Source organism: Phoxinus phoxinus, assembly GCF_949152265.1.
Source record: "Phoxinus phoxinus genome assembly, chromosome: 1".
Classification (NCBI taxonomy): domain Eukaryota; kingdom Metazoa; phylum Chordata; class Actinopteri; order Cypriniformes; family Leuciscidae; genus Phoxinus; species Phoxinus phoxinus.
In genome coordinates, this window is record NC_136876.1 from 48,714,377 (window position 1) to 48,732,522 (window position 18,146).

The 18,146-nt window shown below is 36.1% G+C and overlaps 1 protein-coding gene across 1 annotated transcript; it reads left to right on the forward strand.

Moving 5' to 3' along the window:
- Positions 1–1,770: 1,770 nt before the first annotated feature.
- LOC307010341 (5-hydroxytryptamine receptor 3A-like) lies at positions 1,771–17,908 on the forward strand (the record flags this gene model as incomplete). The annotated part of the gene is made up of 9 exons (XM_079634941.1): positions 1,771–1,842; positions 1,932–1,976; positions 2,096–2,205; positions 7,114–7,286; positions 7,401–7,561; positions 8,248–8,337; positions 10,071–10,281; positions 14,818–14,949; positions 17,661–17,908. 9 exons carry the CDS (start codon positions 1,771–1,773, stop codon positions 17,906–17,908), a joined length of 1,242 nt encoding a protein of 413 aa, XP_079491067.1.
- Between the last annotated feature and the right edge of the window lie 238 nt (positions 17,909–18,146).

Genomic DNA, 18,146 nt, shown 5'->3' on the forward strand with positions numbered 1-18,146 from the left:
ACCGTACCGTACCATGCAGTGGAAAAGCGCCATTACACATCACATTTCTAAGAATATTATGAATTTTGAACTTTACTATTGGAAATTGCATCGATTTAATTGAGAAAAAAAATATGATTGAAACCTCAATCACTTTTAAACTGGACACGCATCATCGCTGAACATTTCATTGACATCTCAAGTGTCAATTTAGCAATATTCAATTTGAAATATAATTAGCAAAATGGCAATGTATTTCTGTATCTAAATTTACATTTTCCATACTAAATGTGCAATGTTTGGAGCGAAATGCTAATTCAAATTCAATAATATAATTTATATTTGCTATTTCCTACACTATTTTTATTTTAACATATAATTTAAACATATATTTTAACGTTTTATAAGTTGCACAATGAAAATGAAAATGTATGAAAAATGAAAAGTCCGTGTACCTTCGGATAATTTGTTTCTGTGTTGCAAGTTTTTTTTTATTCTGAAAAAGATAAGTTCACAGGTTGTAAACTCCTCAATCCAAGTAAGTTGTGACTGTTCGTGACTCTCCGGGTGCTTCTCAATTCTTATTTGTGCATCCTCGTTTCCTTTCCTCGCTTCCTTTCCTCGCGTCTCAGCTCCACCCCCTGGAGGACGCGAGGGAAGGCTGCAAGGAAAGGAAATGAGGACAGAGGAATCGAATTAAAGCTTTTTTATACATTGGAATACTTGATCACTGGAGCGTCACTTCACAGCTTCATCAACATTGCTCAAAGGATCTGCCCTTGTGTTGTTGAAGTTTGGTTATTTAAGAAATTCATAATAAATAATAATAAAGCAAGATACCCTGTTGAAATATGTGACGTGTGGTTTTTATATAAACTGCAATAAAATTATATAACTATAAAATTATTGTGACCGATGTGAAGGGGGAGGAGAATTTACACGTGCGTCACGTTTAGTCAATAAAACACTTCCGCATAGGATACACCTGTGTGTCCTCGCTCATAGCTCCTCTGGAAGCCTCCTCACTCCTCGATCCTCGCCTCCTCACGGTGCAATTAGAGAATTGAGATGTCATTCAAGATGGCTGAGCTCGATCGGTTTCCGGGTCATAGGATGGAGGACGGAGGAGCGAGGAGACAAGGAGGGATATTGAGAAGCACCCTCCGTTTGTTTGCCATGCTGCTCTCTTATACAGATGTATTTCCTGCTTCCTGTCAAGAAAACTGGACATTTTCACATTCCCGGAACCAACACTGAACGTTTGGAGAACGTTCTTATAACAAAAGTCTGTTAGCTGGGTACCGGCCATCTGGCGATTGACATCGTTTCATATTCTCAACAACGCAGAGTTTTTCTCGCATTTGGTGCTTGGCGAGTGCTAATTTTAAGCCCTGAGCTCAATATTTTGTCTGTGTCTAGATTTAACAATGTCTCATAAGTCTTTGTTTGTTCAGTCATTTTAAACTCTGACGTGTTTTTTAAAAATGCCAACACATGTCACATTTGCCCCTTAAAATGACATTTAATCCAATTAGGAGCATAATCGAATATTCTGTTTACATCAGCAACAGTTTAATCACTCATTAATGCCTTAATCACATTATAACTATGAGATTGCATGTAAAAGTAGCCACTGTTTCTTGGGGGAAATATTCTGGTATGTAACAGAAAGTCTCATTTTACACAGTGTGGGTTTCTGCTGCTGAAAACTGCAGTGATAGAGAATATGCTGCAACTTATAAGGCACTTTTCGAACATCTCGGCTTGGACAAGAACGTTCAGACGACCCACATGCGGCCTTTGGCCTGGGGCCCTGTTACCCGTGTGTATGTGGACCTGTATGTAACCTCCATCATAAATGTGGTATGAGTCCAGCATAATTTAACTTCTCATTTGAGTCATTATGAATGTCAAGCAGGTGTAGCATCACTTAACACCATTTTTATCTACAGAATGAAAAAGACCAGAGCTTCTCGACACAGGTCAAAATTATAAGTGTAAGTGTTTTAAAAAACAAAATTTCTTCTTATTTCACAAAGTTTTACTTGATTTGCATGGAAATATCAAGGATCTTACCCTTGGAACCATTTTGAACTTTATATTCATAACTTTCCAGGCTTGGGCAAATGAGAATAAGGACTGGGGTGAAGAGGATTTTTGTGGAATAGAGACTCTAGCAGCCCCAAAAGACATGTTTTGGACCCCAGACATTGGAATTGTTGAAAGGTATAAGCGTTACTCCAATCCTGCTCTTGTAGGGAAGCCCTAATGTGTGTGTATGTATATACATAAGTTTTTGTTTTAGTTGGTCCAATAATCCGCGTATGAATCTCAACAATGGTGACAATCAACAACAACAAAAAAATATTCAGATCAACTCTGAACGTCACAAAAAAGCAATTGTTGATTGTCCCCATTGTCAAGATTCATATGTTGATTGTTGATGCATCTGTGCACCTAAAAATACACAGCTCAAAACAATTCAGAATACCAGATTGTTATAATACTGATGGAAATATCACACTGCTACTGTAAATCACTTGCAATTTACAGTTAATGTCCTTAGATAATGTACTTGTTTTAGCAGTGAATCCACCCACCACATGACCAGCATCTTTTAGCATTATTATGACTCGGAGCCTGCAGCAACAGTCCCACACCCAGAGTCCCGCATTCTCAGACCCCTCGTTTTCCGAGACAGCGCCTCCTGCTGTTCGGAAGATCGTATAGCACCCACACACAGAGTCCCGCGTTCTCAGATATTACGGTCTCGGTTTATTTAAAGTTATCCAAATAAATATTTGCGTTCCCTGCTTAATGCATGTGCCAAAAAAACTTATTTTGTTCTCTGAATAACAAATTAACCAGTAGTTATTTTTTGAGCGAGGGTGTAATTAAAAGAAAATTACTGATGGAAGGGATACAATTACAGATTGAACTATCTTCTGAAAAATATTATGTGATATTATATTGCTACAATATAGCAATTTTTTTTATTTATTAAAATTCCAATTTTTCTTTCAGTTCAACCTATAATGGTTTAATTAACATTCCACGCTAACATTACAAAACCTGTTTTTTTATATTTTGAATGCGAAGCAAAACTCAAATAAGAATAGACAAAACACCAATAATAAACAATTCTGTACTTTATTTAACGATCACCTAAACATCATCTTGCTGTAAACAGAGCAAAGAAAAAAGGAAGAAAGAATTGTGTTAGTGACTTTACTTTTCGTCTTCAATTGCATTACAAAAAACTCCTCATTTATGAGTCGCTTTGGATAAAAGCGTCTGCTAAATGAATAAATGTAATGTAAATGCATAAGGTAAAATAATTACTTTCTGGTAGGCAAATGTTTTTTCATTATTTTTGCAATCGCTCTGTCAAATTAGGTAGTCTACATAAATTATATAAAGTAAAATAATTACTCCGGCATTAAAGGTCCCATGACATGGGGTTATTTTATTATTTTATAATGTTTTCTGGGTTGTCCTTATAATGTTAGTATGTTTTTTAGATCAAAAATAGTCATAATTTAGAAATAAAAGGCATTTTTTAGCCTTATTTTAGCCTCTGATTTGAACGCTCTGTTTGAAGGGGCGTGTCTGCTGTAAGATTCAGAACCGGCCACTGCTGTGATTGGCTGACATCCCAGATAGCAGACCGATGTCGATTCAACGTTGATTTTTAGTTGTAAAGGTTAGTATCAATCATCAATCAAATTTCAACGTTTAATCAACAGTTACGTTCAATCAGAACGTTATTACACCGAAAATAAAACATTGATTCAACATTGAAATGCGGTTGAATGGCGTGTCTGACGTTGATTCAACGTTAATTCGATGAGCAAAACGATGTTGTTTCAATGTCACGAGAAACGTTGTTTCCACATTGATTCGATGTCAGTTTGCTATCTGGGATGCTTGCATATAAAATAGCTACGTATTACATGTGAAACTCTCTCAAATACTTTTACTACAGTTATTATACATTTTTACTATTACAGCTATCGAGATTAGCGAATCGTCAGAAGTTTTTAAAGTATTTAGATCTATTCCCATCACATAAAATGTTGCCGTGATGAGCATTGAGCAGATGACAGTCTGTTGTTGATCGCGAGAATGAAGATCTTATCATGGCAACGCAGTTTCTGCACTCTCTCTGCTTTCACCAATGCAAACACGACGATGTAAATACAGTAAGAGCTTCATGTGCAGTGTAACGTGCGTCATTGATTTCATAACGAGTTTGGCAAGTGTCCAGATAAACTCGATCGTGCTGTGTGGAAAGATTGTTCTTTGATCGCTTTCTGTATATAATTTATTCACAATTTAAATACGATTATTTTCATCCTACTAAAATAAACGATGTGAAGTTGATATTTTAGTCACTGCCCAGTAAACAATTACCGTCTTTCAACGTTGAAATATGGTTGAAAATATGTCGGTCCGCCTTGGACTGGTTTACGACGTGATTTCAACTAAGTAGTTTTGGCCGGACTGTTTGACTACGTGTTTTCAACTGATCATCTAAAATGTTTTCAACTGATAATCTAGGATAAGTCTGTTATAGATGCTAAAACAACAGAGAAAACAAACTACCAAACCATGTTCATTATTATCTCAAATAAATTTAAAGAGTTTTACATATTCCGTCAAAGTTATAAAAAAAATTTAAACGTTGAGAAGTCGGACAAATTTGACGTCTTTTCAATTTTCATTTTCAACCTTCAGTGGACCGTAATTAGACGTTGAAAATTACGTCTATTCAACGTCTAATAGACGACTTTTTGCTGGCTGGGTGGCTTGACTTAATGAGGCATAAACAGCAGTACTGAACGATTTTGAGAGAAAGATTACCTGTCTGAACTTGAACAATTACACATCAGAAAGTGTTGCTTGGTTGCTCGATCAATGTATTTTCAGACGTTCATCGAGGCCAGCTCTGTATTGACCCAAGTTGAAGAAACAGTCGTCGGTGAAATGTTTGCCGCAGACATGCAAAACTTTGGGGAGTTGTGTCGGCGCATTTCCAGAGACAATGAAGGTCAAACGGTAAATCTGATTAAATAATTAATGATGACATTCTTTGATATTAACACACTTAATGTATTTAATTTGTCTACTTTAATGTCAACTAATTTTAATAATTTTTTTACAATGGCTTGTCTACAAAAAGTCCAAGGTTAAAGGCTAACGTTGCTATCAAAATATTTTCAGGGAAAAAAGGCCAAAAAACATAGCCTATTAACAACTCAAATTTTGTTATAAACTATCTTTACAAATATTAAATTGACTATTCATATGTTGGTGTATCAATGAGCTATAAAGTATTTTGATTAAAAAAGAAATCGAATGAGAATGATTCGCTAAATAAAATTGACGATACTCACGTTTCGGCTTAAGTTCTTCACATGTTTATCTGAGTCAATTTGATAGGAGGCGCTGTCTCGATAAACAATGGGTCTGAGAATGCAAGTTTTGGAGCCTTCAGCTTCATAGTACTCTCTTTTTGCCATAACACGTGTATCAGAAACACACAAAACAGTTAGAGAAAAACTAATATTAATGGGTCAAGAGCCCAACTAAACTAAACTAAACTCTGATCTCCATCATGGTAACATAAAACTTTATTATTTTCAATAAAACATCCACATCTAAACCTCTGTTAATTTATTTAGATTAGCCGCTGCTGGCAGTCAATTGACCGTTTTTCACGATCAGTAGTGAGTAAGGAGATACATATCCCTGAATAAAAGTTTGAATTAGTATCTGATCCTCTAATAACATGAGAGAGATTAAAGATTGAGTGAGTAAAACAACAAGCAGTTCAATCAACCGTATCACAGGTTGAACTGCATTAGACTGTCATAAGTATTCACATTCTTTAAAATCTCACTCTTCAACAGTTCCTCACACAGCATCAAGTCAAGTCATCTTCATTTATATAGCGCTTTTAACTATGTAGATTGTTTCAAAGCGGCTTTACAGTGATAAACTGATAAATGAAGGTACTGTAACAGAGATTGTTTTGGCTTTATTGCCAAACAGTTAACTGGTCCCATTGACTTCCAAAGTATTTTTTTTCCTACTATGGAAGTCAATGGGACCAGTTAACTGTTTGGTTATCGACATTCTTCTAAATATTGTCCTTTGTGTTCAGCAGAAGAAAGAAATTCAAATAGGTTTGAAATAAATAAAATTGAAAAGAATTTTCATTTTAAAATGAACTATCCCTTTAATGACTTCTGTTGTCTCAAGCACACCTGATGCAAATAATCAAGGGCTTCATTGGTTGCACCAGGTTTGCTTGAGCTAGAACACATTAAATATATGTCATATTTGACTGTTGTTAGAAATATGGATGTCAAAAGAATCATACAAAAAGTTGAGAGAAGATATCATCGCCCTTCACAAACAAAGAACAGGATATAAAAATAGAGCATCTGTTATGATATTGTAATCTTGGAACTATGGGCCGAGAGGCCATGTATTCCTGAAATAAACTATTCTGATGATGACATCATTTTCATTTTAAAGTGAACTATCCCTTTAAAAGTTGCAGTTTCAGTTGAATTTGGGGAAACCGTTTGAAACATCTGATATGTCGAGCTATTGCAATTACTTTTGTTTGATTTGTTCATTGCAAAACCCTGAAAGTCTGTACATTTTGCCAAGAAACCTGATTTGCAATGGGGGTTGAATCATTTTGATAACAACTGTATCTTAATAATAATGAAATGTTTTTGCCTCTCACACAGATTCTCAGAAATCTCTACAGGTTGTTTCTGGTTGTATTTAAATACCTGTTGTCTCTAAACATATATTATCATTATTATTATTAATATTTGTTTTGTTTTGGTTCTGTCTTCCTTGATTGCCCTGTGATCTATTTTCCTTGTTTTATTGGTCATAATGTTCACCTGTTATTTCATTAGTTCCCTTTGTTTGTTCCATGCATTTAAACCCTGAGTTCCCCTTTTTTCTCGTCAGTTACGCTGATGTTAGAGATGTGTTTGAGTTTATTCTGCCTGTTTCATGAGAGATTGATTTAAAGACTGTCTGTTACTTCCTCGTCTCCATGTGCTAGTACAACCGTACCATGAGATTATTATTATTTTATCCATTTAGCATCAAGACAGAGTTTGGAACAAAGGATTCTCCCTATGTGCAGTTGACCTGCTATGGCTTCACAGTCTCATCTGATGTTTTATCTCTGACCACGGCCTGTAAGATGAACCTGTATAGGTTTCCCTTCGACACCCAAAGCTGCAATATAACACTTCAATCTTCAGCGCATTCAGGTACACCTGAAACACATCAATCAGTGTTGACAAACACATACAGGGAAGATAACATGATTTCTTCTTATAAACAGTTTGACTTTAATTTCAATGAGTGTAATTCTGTTCCCACAGTAAATGAGCTTGTAATGAACACACTCTATGGTTCTGTATGGCTGACCCACGAGTCGAAGGAGACCTTTCAGGCCCAGGGAGAGTGGGAGCTCATCAGTATAAACATGACTTCCTCTAACAGCACTTTGATATGGGGAGTCCAGAATCAGCTGATATATCAGGTACAGAGCAGTGTAAAAGTAAACAGCACAATATATGCAAAAAGAAATAAATGATTAATTGTTTTTTTTTTCTATATTTGAACCCATAAAGGGAAAGAGCTAAAAAAATATCTTAGAAAATAATGTATTGCTATTATCCAACACATTGTATAATTGTATTCAAATAATACAATTATAGGTTCATCTTCTTTGTATTTTTTTTTATGTTTTACAATCTGTTGTATTTATTTAAAGTCAACGTGTAAATGGTGTTATTCAGTGGGTAATACTTAGAAACTACACTAGGGGGCGCAAATAGGTTGCAAGAAAATTCCAAACACCCAGGGGCAGTTTCCCGGACAGGGTTTAAATTAATGTCCCTATGTGTTTGGTATTAAGTTAATGTTGTTCATTAATAATTATTAATAATGCCCTGTGTCTCCTTCTAGTGTGGGAACCAACTTCTCTGAGTAGCACCCATATATAATTTACATGTTAAAGGTGCATTAAGCAACTTTTCATGTTAAAAATACCCGTTTTCTAACCCATACATGCTTAACATTGCCTGATGGGCTGAATAAGCCCTTCTCTGATCACTGAGATTGTCTCTATAATCCTGTAAAGTAAAATAAATAAGAGGGATTCGGGCCGGAGTTTGAGACTGGGCGTGACGTCATGCGCGTTCACGGCACGCTCACATAGTCTGGCAGGTTTGTGTATTCGCCGGCATTCTCCGCAGAAGATGGATTGTAAGAGACCTGCTTGTAGTTCATTTCAAACACCAACGCAAACTCCACGTAAGATAAAAAAAAGAAAACTTTTGTCTAGTGCTACCAAAAGGGCCAAATTGGACTCAGACAGGCGTCGGAATAAGACGAGAGTAAACATAGGGAAGGCTTTCAACAAATGGAGAGATCTCTGGTCTGCTCTAGGACTCAAACGGGATTTATAACGTTATTACCTCTGAAGACATTATTATTGTAAACAAAAGATTTGCGGCTGATGCTCCTTTGGTTATGAACAGCTCGTGCAAGCGTGCGTGTGATCATATGGGGAGGCTGCAGACCTGGAGCCGGTAGATATAGGACCCAAACAGTTTTACGCCCCTGGCAGTTTTACGCCCCTGTTGTTCCTGATGCGTCCAGTAGGGAGATATACTGCGAAATAACATCATTAAATCGACGCTTACACATTAATAACCCGTCCATACACTTGACAATTTTGTGTTTTTTGTTCATTTAAATATAAACGCTACAGTGTAGATCTGCACGGATTAAAATAGAAAAATAGATGCAGATATTCAGTCGGTGTTCACTCTCTTCACTCAGCCTACATAAGACTATTTGTTTTTGTGAATTGAAAAATTAAAAATACACATAGTTGGATCAACTACGTGTTATGACAAGTAATGATATGACCTACTGCAGTTATAGGCCTATTCACCGTATGTTTTTATATGGAGACTGAGTGAAATATGTTGTGAATTTATATAAAGTTACATTTAGATATTAACCATATTTAGACCATTAGACATACAGTACCGTGTAATCATATGGATCCTCGATTTAATATCTGCTGTACTATTCTCTATTGGTCGTCATACAGCTACAAAACAGTGTCCTACATACGTGGTAAGATAAATTTAAGCCAGATCGTCCTGAACTTTTTGGTAAATTCTGGGCAAGTTTCATCTGCATAAAGGCAGAACCATCCAATGTCAAAACCTTTAAACTCAAAGGTTTCTAAAACAAATAATATCCTTGAGTGTGTCGTAAAGAACCTTGAATTTTTTATTGACAAAATGTAATATTGTATTAATTTGTGTAGCCTAATTCAATCTCTTTTGATGTCCGTATACCCCCCTTGTTTTTTTGTGTTTTTTTTCCCTCTTCTCACTGTTAATGTCTGTATCCTTTCATTTGCAATACAAAATAAATTAATTAATTAATTTAAAGATTAAAACACCTCAATTCGTGTCGCTGTACAGTCTCCCCCTACTGGACGCATCAGGAACAACAGGGGCGTAAAACTGCCAGGGGCGTAAAACTGTTTGGGTCCTATATCTACCGGCTCCAGGTCTGCAGCCTCCCCCTACTCCGTGTGGTCCATGAGCGTGCACATCTCTGGCTGCAGAGGTGGCATTGTTCTGCAAAAACTCAGAATCTTGCGCTATGCACATTAAACTTGACAATTAAATTGTAAACTTTGCATTTTAATTGGAAATCTGTCATTATTGTTACATTAATGTTATTAAAAAATGCTTTATAGAAGCTAAAGTTGCATTTCTTTTTCCCATTTCAGTAATGAAATTACAGTGAAACTCGAATGCCTGTTACATTTTCAGTTTTTATTTGTAAGTGCACTGTGAAGATTCAAATGCTTATTGAATTATGTAATTTTATTTTTTAAATTGGCCACATTTTGCATTCACTTGTGATTTAAAAGGCTTTAGATGGACTTGCTTAATTGATTCTTCTTGATTTAGTTTCACTGCTGTAACTGTTAAACTGTTTCTGTTCTTATGTGACAGATAACTATCAAGAGGAGACCTCTACTGTATCTCGTCAACTTCATGCTACCAATATTTTTCTTCCTTGTGCTGGATGTGACCTCCTTCTTCATTGACACAAGTGGATCAGACAAGCTGAGCTTTAAAGTGACTTTACTGCTGTCTATTTCTGTGATGCTGCTGATTCTTAATGACACGCTGCCCTCTACGGCTGATAGAATCCCTCTGATTGGTGAGTCTAACTTAAACATGATGATCATGGCTTAATTTGTTAAAAATGCAATTGCATAATTTAGGTTTTGTAATTGTCCCGACTTAAGGATTGTTTAACAGCTGCAACAGCGCAGAACCATGCAGCATTTCTTTTTAGACTGTGACTGAGTTGTAATCAATACAATTACATTTGTAATATTCGGTTTACACAAAAGCTTATTAAAGCTTTCCAGCTAAGAGCAGAAAATGGTCAAAAATCTATATTTTAATTAGCTGTCATGACCCTAACTATTTTATTTATTTATTTTTACAATTTTAATGTTCTTTGAGGATTACAAGTCAAGTCAACCTTTATTTATAATGCGTTTTTTACAATACAGATTAATTCAAAGCAGCTTTACAGTGATAACAGGAAAATAATGCGACAAAGTTTGTCTCAGCTGTACAACAGATCTAGAAGAAAATAGTGTCACACGTGGTCCAGTTTAAAGGGCACCTATTATGACATTTAAAATGTTCCTAATGTTGTTGTGGGAGTCCCCAACAACAGTTTTACATGCATGCAATGACAAAAAACACTTTTGTTTTCGTATAATATGCATTTATTTTTACCTGATTTGCTCACCGACTCCCAAATGATTCGTTCAACGACTCGTTTTTCAAACCCCTCCTTTGCGCGACGCTAATCTGCGGTGATTGGTCAGATGACCCAGCAGTGTTTACAGAGATAATACTTATTTTTAACACGGAGTACAATGATGCTTTTATCAATTAAATTGTATTATAATAATGATTATAGTCCACTGCTTTATAGTTTGTAGTAAAAAACGAAAAATAAGATAAAGAATTTAATGTTATGTTAGCGAGCATAGCCCAGTTCATATTGTAAAAGCACAATCAGTCTTTGTTTGCGTTAGCCCGATGCATAAACATAACGTTTTTACAAAAAAAAAATGCAGTTACGTTACTACGAGGTATTACTCTATTCTTTAGACAACTCCGAAAACAACGACAAACACTTCACATATCTCAATACAATTGTCATTGAAGACCTAGAAGCTAAACGGTGCTTACACAACAAACAAAATAATTATTAAGCATGCTACATAAAATATAAAAGCAAAAATGATTAATAACACTTACAGGTTGTGATACGGAGGAGGAAGCTGATGCAAATACACTTGGAACTGAACCTTCCTTCAATATCAGCCGGCTCGCAAATCCAAGTTTGATTGCATTTAAAAAGCAATCGTCTTCAAAATGACGCAAACAAACCACAAGGCTCGGACTATACTTCTGTGGTATAGTGAATTGTAGCCACTTAGTCTTCAAATGCTCCTCCTTGGGCAGATGAAAAAAGTTTGCTTTTGAGCCGCACTTCAGAACACAGCGTCTCGTCGCCATGATATTTTCCCCTGGCCTTGGAGCGCAATAAGTGGGGGGATCGTATTCAAATAACTTGACAAGTTGACGTCATCCCAGCTAACAGACTTTTGTTATAAGAACGTTCTCCGAACATTCAGTGTTGGTTCTGGGAATGTTAAAATGTCCAGTTTTCTTGACGTTAGAGGAACGTGTTTTAAAAGGTACACAGAAAAAACTCCAGTGTTAAATGGACTTTGGACTCCATGGATTGGAGTTTATTTGGCTCCAGCCTCAAGAGTGTAAAGTGTTAAAATATGAGTGTTAAATTAACACTGAAGAGCAGGGGTGTCGAACTCCGTTCCTGGAGGGCCAGAGCCCTGCAGAGTTTAGCTTCAACCCTAATTTTTTTTTAGAACACCTGATCAGCTAATCAAGTCCTTCATGCTAATTTGAAAATTGCAGGTGTGTGTGTGTGTTGAAGCAGGGTTGGGACTAAACTCTGTAGGGCTGTGGCCCTCCAGGAACTGACTTTGACACCTGTGCTGAAGAGTATTAAAGTTAAAGAGATAATCAAGTGATTAATTGAGTGATGAATGAGCATTATTGAAGACACCTGATGTTAACAAGCAGAATCACCAAAAGGAGAAAATATAATTGTTAAGTCACCATTATGGAGATCAGTGTTTGCTTTAGTTGGCCTCTTGACCCTTAAACTACTAACTTTAAATTTTGTTTGGCTGCTGTATGAGTTACGACAGCTGGATAAACAAAGAGATAATGTGATCAGGAGATGTTGGATAGAACATTTTCATCATTTGACGTGAGTCATTAAACCTATAGTTACATTAATGATTAAAGCAGCCCTCTAATTACTCTCTTACATTGTTGATTAAGGCAGCTTTCTAATTCTACAGCATATGGTTTTCAGCTTTTCGGTACGATCAAAAAAAAATTTAACTAATAGTTGTTCTGATAAAAAAACAAACAGACTTTTAACCAGTTAATTTGTTTAAACACACTTGACATCAATAATCAGCATATGAATCTCAACAATGGTGACAATAATAAAGCATGTGCATTCTGGGTACCACCAATCAAAACTCATCCATTGGCTCCCATCATGCATTGCTGTATGAATAAATTATGATCTGAATTGTCTTAGTAATTTCCATTTCCTAATTGAATATTATTTTTGTCACCATTGTTGAGATACATACACTGATTATTGATGTGTCTGTGTGAGACTAAGAAAACGATTTTTCACTTATTTATCAGAATATTTTTTATAACAAATCTTTTGGATAAATGTATATCGTCAATGGATCTTATGATGTAGATTCACTGTGATGCTATAATCAATAATATTAATCTAAATCAGAGAATAGGCTCTGAATGAGGTCAAATGATTATTATGTTAAGACAGGATCACCATCACTTGATCACCTTTTTTTGTCCATCTGTCTGTTATAACTCAGTTACAACAGCATAACAAAATCTAAAGTTTAACATGTAAGGGTCAACTGCCCAACTAAAGTAAACACTGATCTCCATAATGGTGACTTAAATTCGATTGATTTTCTCCTTCAGTGATTCTGCTTGTTAACATCAGGTGTCTTCAATAATCCTCAATCATCACTCAATTAATCACATAATTATCTCATTAACTTTTACACTCTTGAGTGTTAATTTAACACTCATATTTTAACACTTTACACTCTTGAGGCTGAACCAAACAAACTCACAGGAGAGTTAATTTATAACACTGGAGTTTTTTCTGTGTACCTTTTAAAACACGTTCCTCTAACGTCAAGAAAACTGGACATTTTAACATTCCCGGAACCAACACTGAATGTTTGGAGAACGTTCTTATAACAAAAGTCTGTTAGCTGGGATCTAGTCAGAGAAAAAGCTTCGGCCTTCTAACGATTCATAAAAATGACTCAGAGTCGACTCTCACTTTTGAAAGACAATAACTTTATATACGGTGCACTTTCATATTTCAAACTTTGCAGGATGTTTTTGTTCACTTAGATCTATGTTACACACTACATGAAAGGTAAATTTCAAAATTCCATAATAGGTGCCCTTTAAGTAAGTTCAGGGATGGTTATTTTTTGTTGTAAAAAAAATATTAATTTAGTTAATTTATATATACAGCCGCTCTGGAGAAAACAGTGATGTCATTGTCCAGCTCAGTTCAGTTCACATAATGGTGAATGCAGGCAGATCAATAATATTGTTGAATATTAAATGTCCCTAACTAAGCAAGCCACAAGCCAAAGGTGACAAAGGCGACAGTGGCAAGGAACCAAACCTCCATCAGGTGACAGAATGGAGAAAAAACTGATCTGGATACGGCCTGGATGGCTGACTACATGTGTTGTGGTCGTGTCTAGGCGCAAGTCCTCCATCTGATCTGGATCCGGCCTGGATCCGGCTGACTCCATCATGTGTTGTGGTCGGGCGCAGGTTCACAATATGATCTGGATCCGGCCCGGATGCGGCTGATCACATCATTCGTTGTGGTCGTGTCTAGGTGCAGGTCCACCATCTGATCTGGATCCGGCTGATTACATCATGTGTAGTGGTCGTGTCTAGGCGAAGGTCCACCGTCTGATCTGGATCTGGCCCGGATGCGGCTGACTACATAATTCGTTGTGGTCGTGTCTAGGCACAGGTCCTCCATCTGACCTGGATCCGGATGACTACATCATGTATTGTGGTCGTGTCTAGGTCCACCATCTGATCTGGATGCGGCCCGGATATGGCGGACTACAGTAAACCTTGGGATAAACAGAGATACTAATATTAGCATAGATGCCATTCTTCTTATGATGTATCGAGTACGTCGAGTTATAGGAAGTGTTCCCGTTTCCAGCTGACCTCATTTATGCAACATAATATATATATAATCGCCAGGCGTTTTTTTTTTTTTTTTGGCCTGGTGTTGACTTTTCACACAGATGCATCTGTCTTCTTAGTTCTTATTTCTTGCTTCCTTGATTTCTGGTCCTTGTGTCATTTGGATCACTTGTACCCCAGTGTACAAGTACTGTATTACATCATCTGTGCCTACAGGCCATAAACACACAGTAGAATAAATACACTGTGGAGGTCACATGATAAAAAGGTTGTTAGGTACATTTCAGAGCAGGAAAGCTTTTGCAGTTATAGTTTGCTGTCTTCACAGGGGTTTACTGCAGTGTGATTTTCAGTCTCATTGGCATCAGCATTCTGGAGACCATCCTTGTGAATTTTCTGATGGCTAGAGGAGCTGAGAGCAGATCAGTGGAAACAACATCTGCTGTTTCTGGCCGAGATGGTAAGAGTCGACACAGCATCTGATTATGATATTTGATAACACTTTATGATCTCATACCTGAATATTTACTTCAACAGGAACTAATTACAACTCCAAATCAGAAAAAGTTGGTACACTGTAAAAATTGTTGGTACACTGTACAAATTGTGAATAAAAACAGAATGCAATGTGGAAGTTTCAAATTTCAACATTTTATTCACAATACAACATAGATGACATATCGAATGTTTAAACTGAGAAAATGTATGATTTTAAGGGGAAAATAAATTGATTTTAAATTTGATGGCATCAACACATCTCAAAAAAAGTTGGGACAAGGCCATGTTTACCACTGTGTGGCATCCCCTCTCTTCTTTTTATAGAGACAAGTTGACAAGTTTTATAGAGACAAGTTTATAGAGACAAGTTGCTCAAGTTTAAGAATAGGAATGTTGTCCCATTCTTGTCTAATACAGGCTTCCACACAGCAAAAACTCCAGTGTTAAATTAACACTCCTGGGAGTTTATATGAGTCCAGACTCAAGAGTGTAAAGTGTTAAAATATGAGTGTTAAATGAACACTCAAGAGTGTTAAAGTTAATGAGATAATTAAGTTATTAATTGAGTGATGATTGAGCATTATTGAAGACACCTGATGATAACAAGCAGAATCACTGAAGGAGAAAATCTCAAATTGTAAGCCACCATTATGGAGATCAGTGTTTGCTTTAGTTGGGCTCTTGACCCTTATATTATTGACTTTAAATTTTGCTTGTCTGCTGTTACTGATTATTAACAGTTAGATGAACAAAGAGAAAATGTGATCTGATGATGTCGGTTATGTTTTGACATAATCATATTGTGATCTGAAATAAACAAAACATATTTAGATAGTTTTGTGTAACTTTTGCTAATACGGCAGCTCTCTGATTCTAAAGTGTATGATTTTCAGTATTTTTAATATAATCCAAGATATTTAATAAACATTGTTTTGATCAAGAGACTTTTAAATCACTTTATTTAGAAACACAGACATCACTATCAGCCTGTGAATCTCAACAATGGTGACAATAATAAAGCATGTTTCAGCGGCTGCCACCAATCAACTCATTAATGGCTCCCATCATGCATTGCGGAATGAATAAATTATGATCTGAATTGTATTTTAAGTAATTTCCTTTTCCTAATTGAATATTTTGCTCATCACCATTGTTGAGATGCATAGACTGAATCTTGATATCTGTGTGTGCCTAAAATAAATATGTATTTAAAAAAAAAAAAAATTAAATAAATTATTCCATATTTATTTATCAAAAATTCTGGATATTTATGTAGAATCAGAGTTATGCTGTAATTAACAACTTATATCTAATTCAGAAATAAGGGTTCAGTGATCAAACTTAAATTATGATTGTCACAACATAACCAGCAGATCACCTTTTTTTTCTTTGTTCATCTGTCTGTTATAAATAAATAACAGCAGGCAAACGAATTTTAAACTAAATAATATAAGGGTCAAGAGCCCAACTAAAGCAAACACTGATCTCCATAATGGTGGCTTACAATTTGTGATTTTCTCCTTCAGTGATTCTGCTTGTTATCATCAGGTGTCTTCAATAATGCTCAATCATCACTCAATTAATAACTTAATTATCTCATTAACTTTAACACTCTTGAGTGTTCATTTAACACTCATATTTTAACACTTTACACTCTTGAGTGTGGACTCATATAAACTCCCAGGAGTGTTAATTTAACACTGGAGTGTTTTCTGTGAACATTGGAGTTTTTGCTGTGCAGTTGCTCAACTGTCTTAGGTCTTCTTTGCCGCATCTTCCTCTTTATGATGCACCAAATGTTTCTATGGGTGAAAGATCTGGACTGCAGGCTGGCCATTTCAGTACCCGGATCCTTCTTCTACGCAGCCATGATATTGTAATTGATGCAGTATGTAATTATGGCACTTGAGTGGAACGCTCCTGTTTGCCAGATCTTGGCCACAAGCAGACCATAGCAATGCCACATGTCAGCCAAGAGCAAAGAAATAAACTAGAACAGGACCTCACAAAGTTTGTGTATATTAAATATGGAGTTATTTCAACATTAATAAGCCTGTTAACAAGCAGAATCACTGAAGGAAAGAAGAGAACAGAAAAAGAGACGAGCAGAAACACAAGAACTACAACTGACTTCAGTCACAGCCTTAGATGAAATCCACTGAAGAGAAAAGAAGACATTAAATCTGTGAAGATCTCAGCAGAGGTGGAATAAACCATAACCATAACATAAGTCACCATAACAGTGATTAGTGTTTCCATTAGTTGGGGTCTTAACTCTCACAATGTCTTTTGACATTTTGGCCTCTGTGACAGTGTGTTTGTCAAACACATTTGCAGCAGCAAAGAAAGCTTAAGTGAAATGAGATCAGGTGATGATAGTTATCTGTTGATGGTTTAATAACCATCATGAAATAACTTGTTTCACTGATGTCTTTGGAATCTGACAATTGTGTGGATCCATTCTTATTATCAAATCACAAACATGCAAGTGAGACCATGTAATCACATGTAAACAAACCACACCAAAATCACATGTGGAATTCAGTTGGTTATTCTAAAAGTTTCAGCAAAGATTCCCTATTGAGGAATTTTATATTTAGACAAAACACAAGAGATATATAAATATATATATATATATTTATCAAGAATAATGTTTTGTCTTTCCTCTCATAGACAGTGTAAGAGACCAGCAGAATCCCCCAGACTCAGTTAGAGATCAGAATGAAGAGTCTTGTACCCTTGACCTACTGAAGCAGATCCTTGCTGAGTGTCGGGCTACAACTCAACAAAACCAACGAGAGAAGACATCGCTGTGCTGGACCAGAGTGGCAAGAATTATAGATGTGACTTTCCATTTTCTTTATGTAATCACAATTATTGTGTTTCTGTCTGTGCTTGGGAAGGTTTGGGGACTATATTGATTTCTTATATAAGATGGAACACAACTTTCCTGCAGAGTTGATCAAATTCAGCTCCCTGTAAGTTACTGGAAATCCTTACGACTTTGATTGGTTCAGGTGTGTTTGATTAGGGTTGGAGCTGAACTTGAGGGCCAGAATGGATAACCCTTGGATTTAGGCTACGTTTACACGTGGACGGCTATTTTCATAAACGGACATTTCACCCCTCTCCTTTTTCAAAAACAACATTGTGCACACC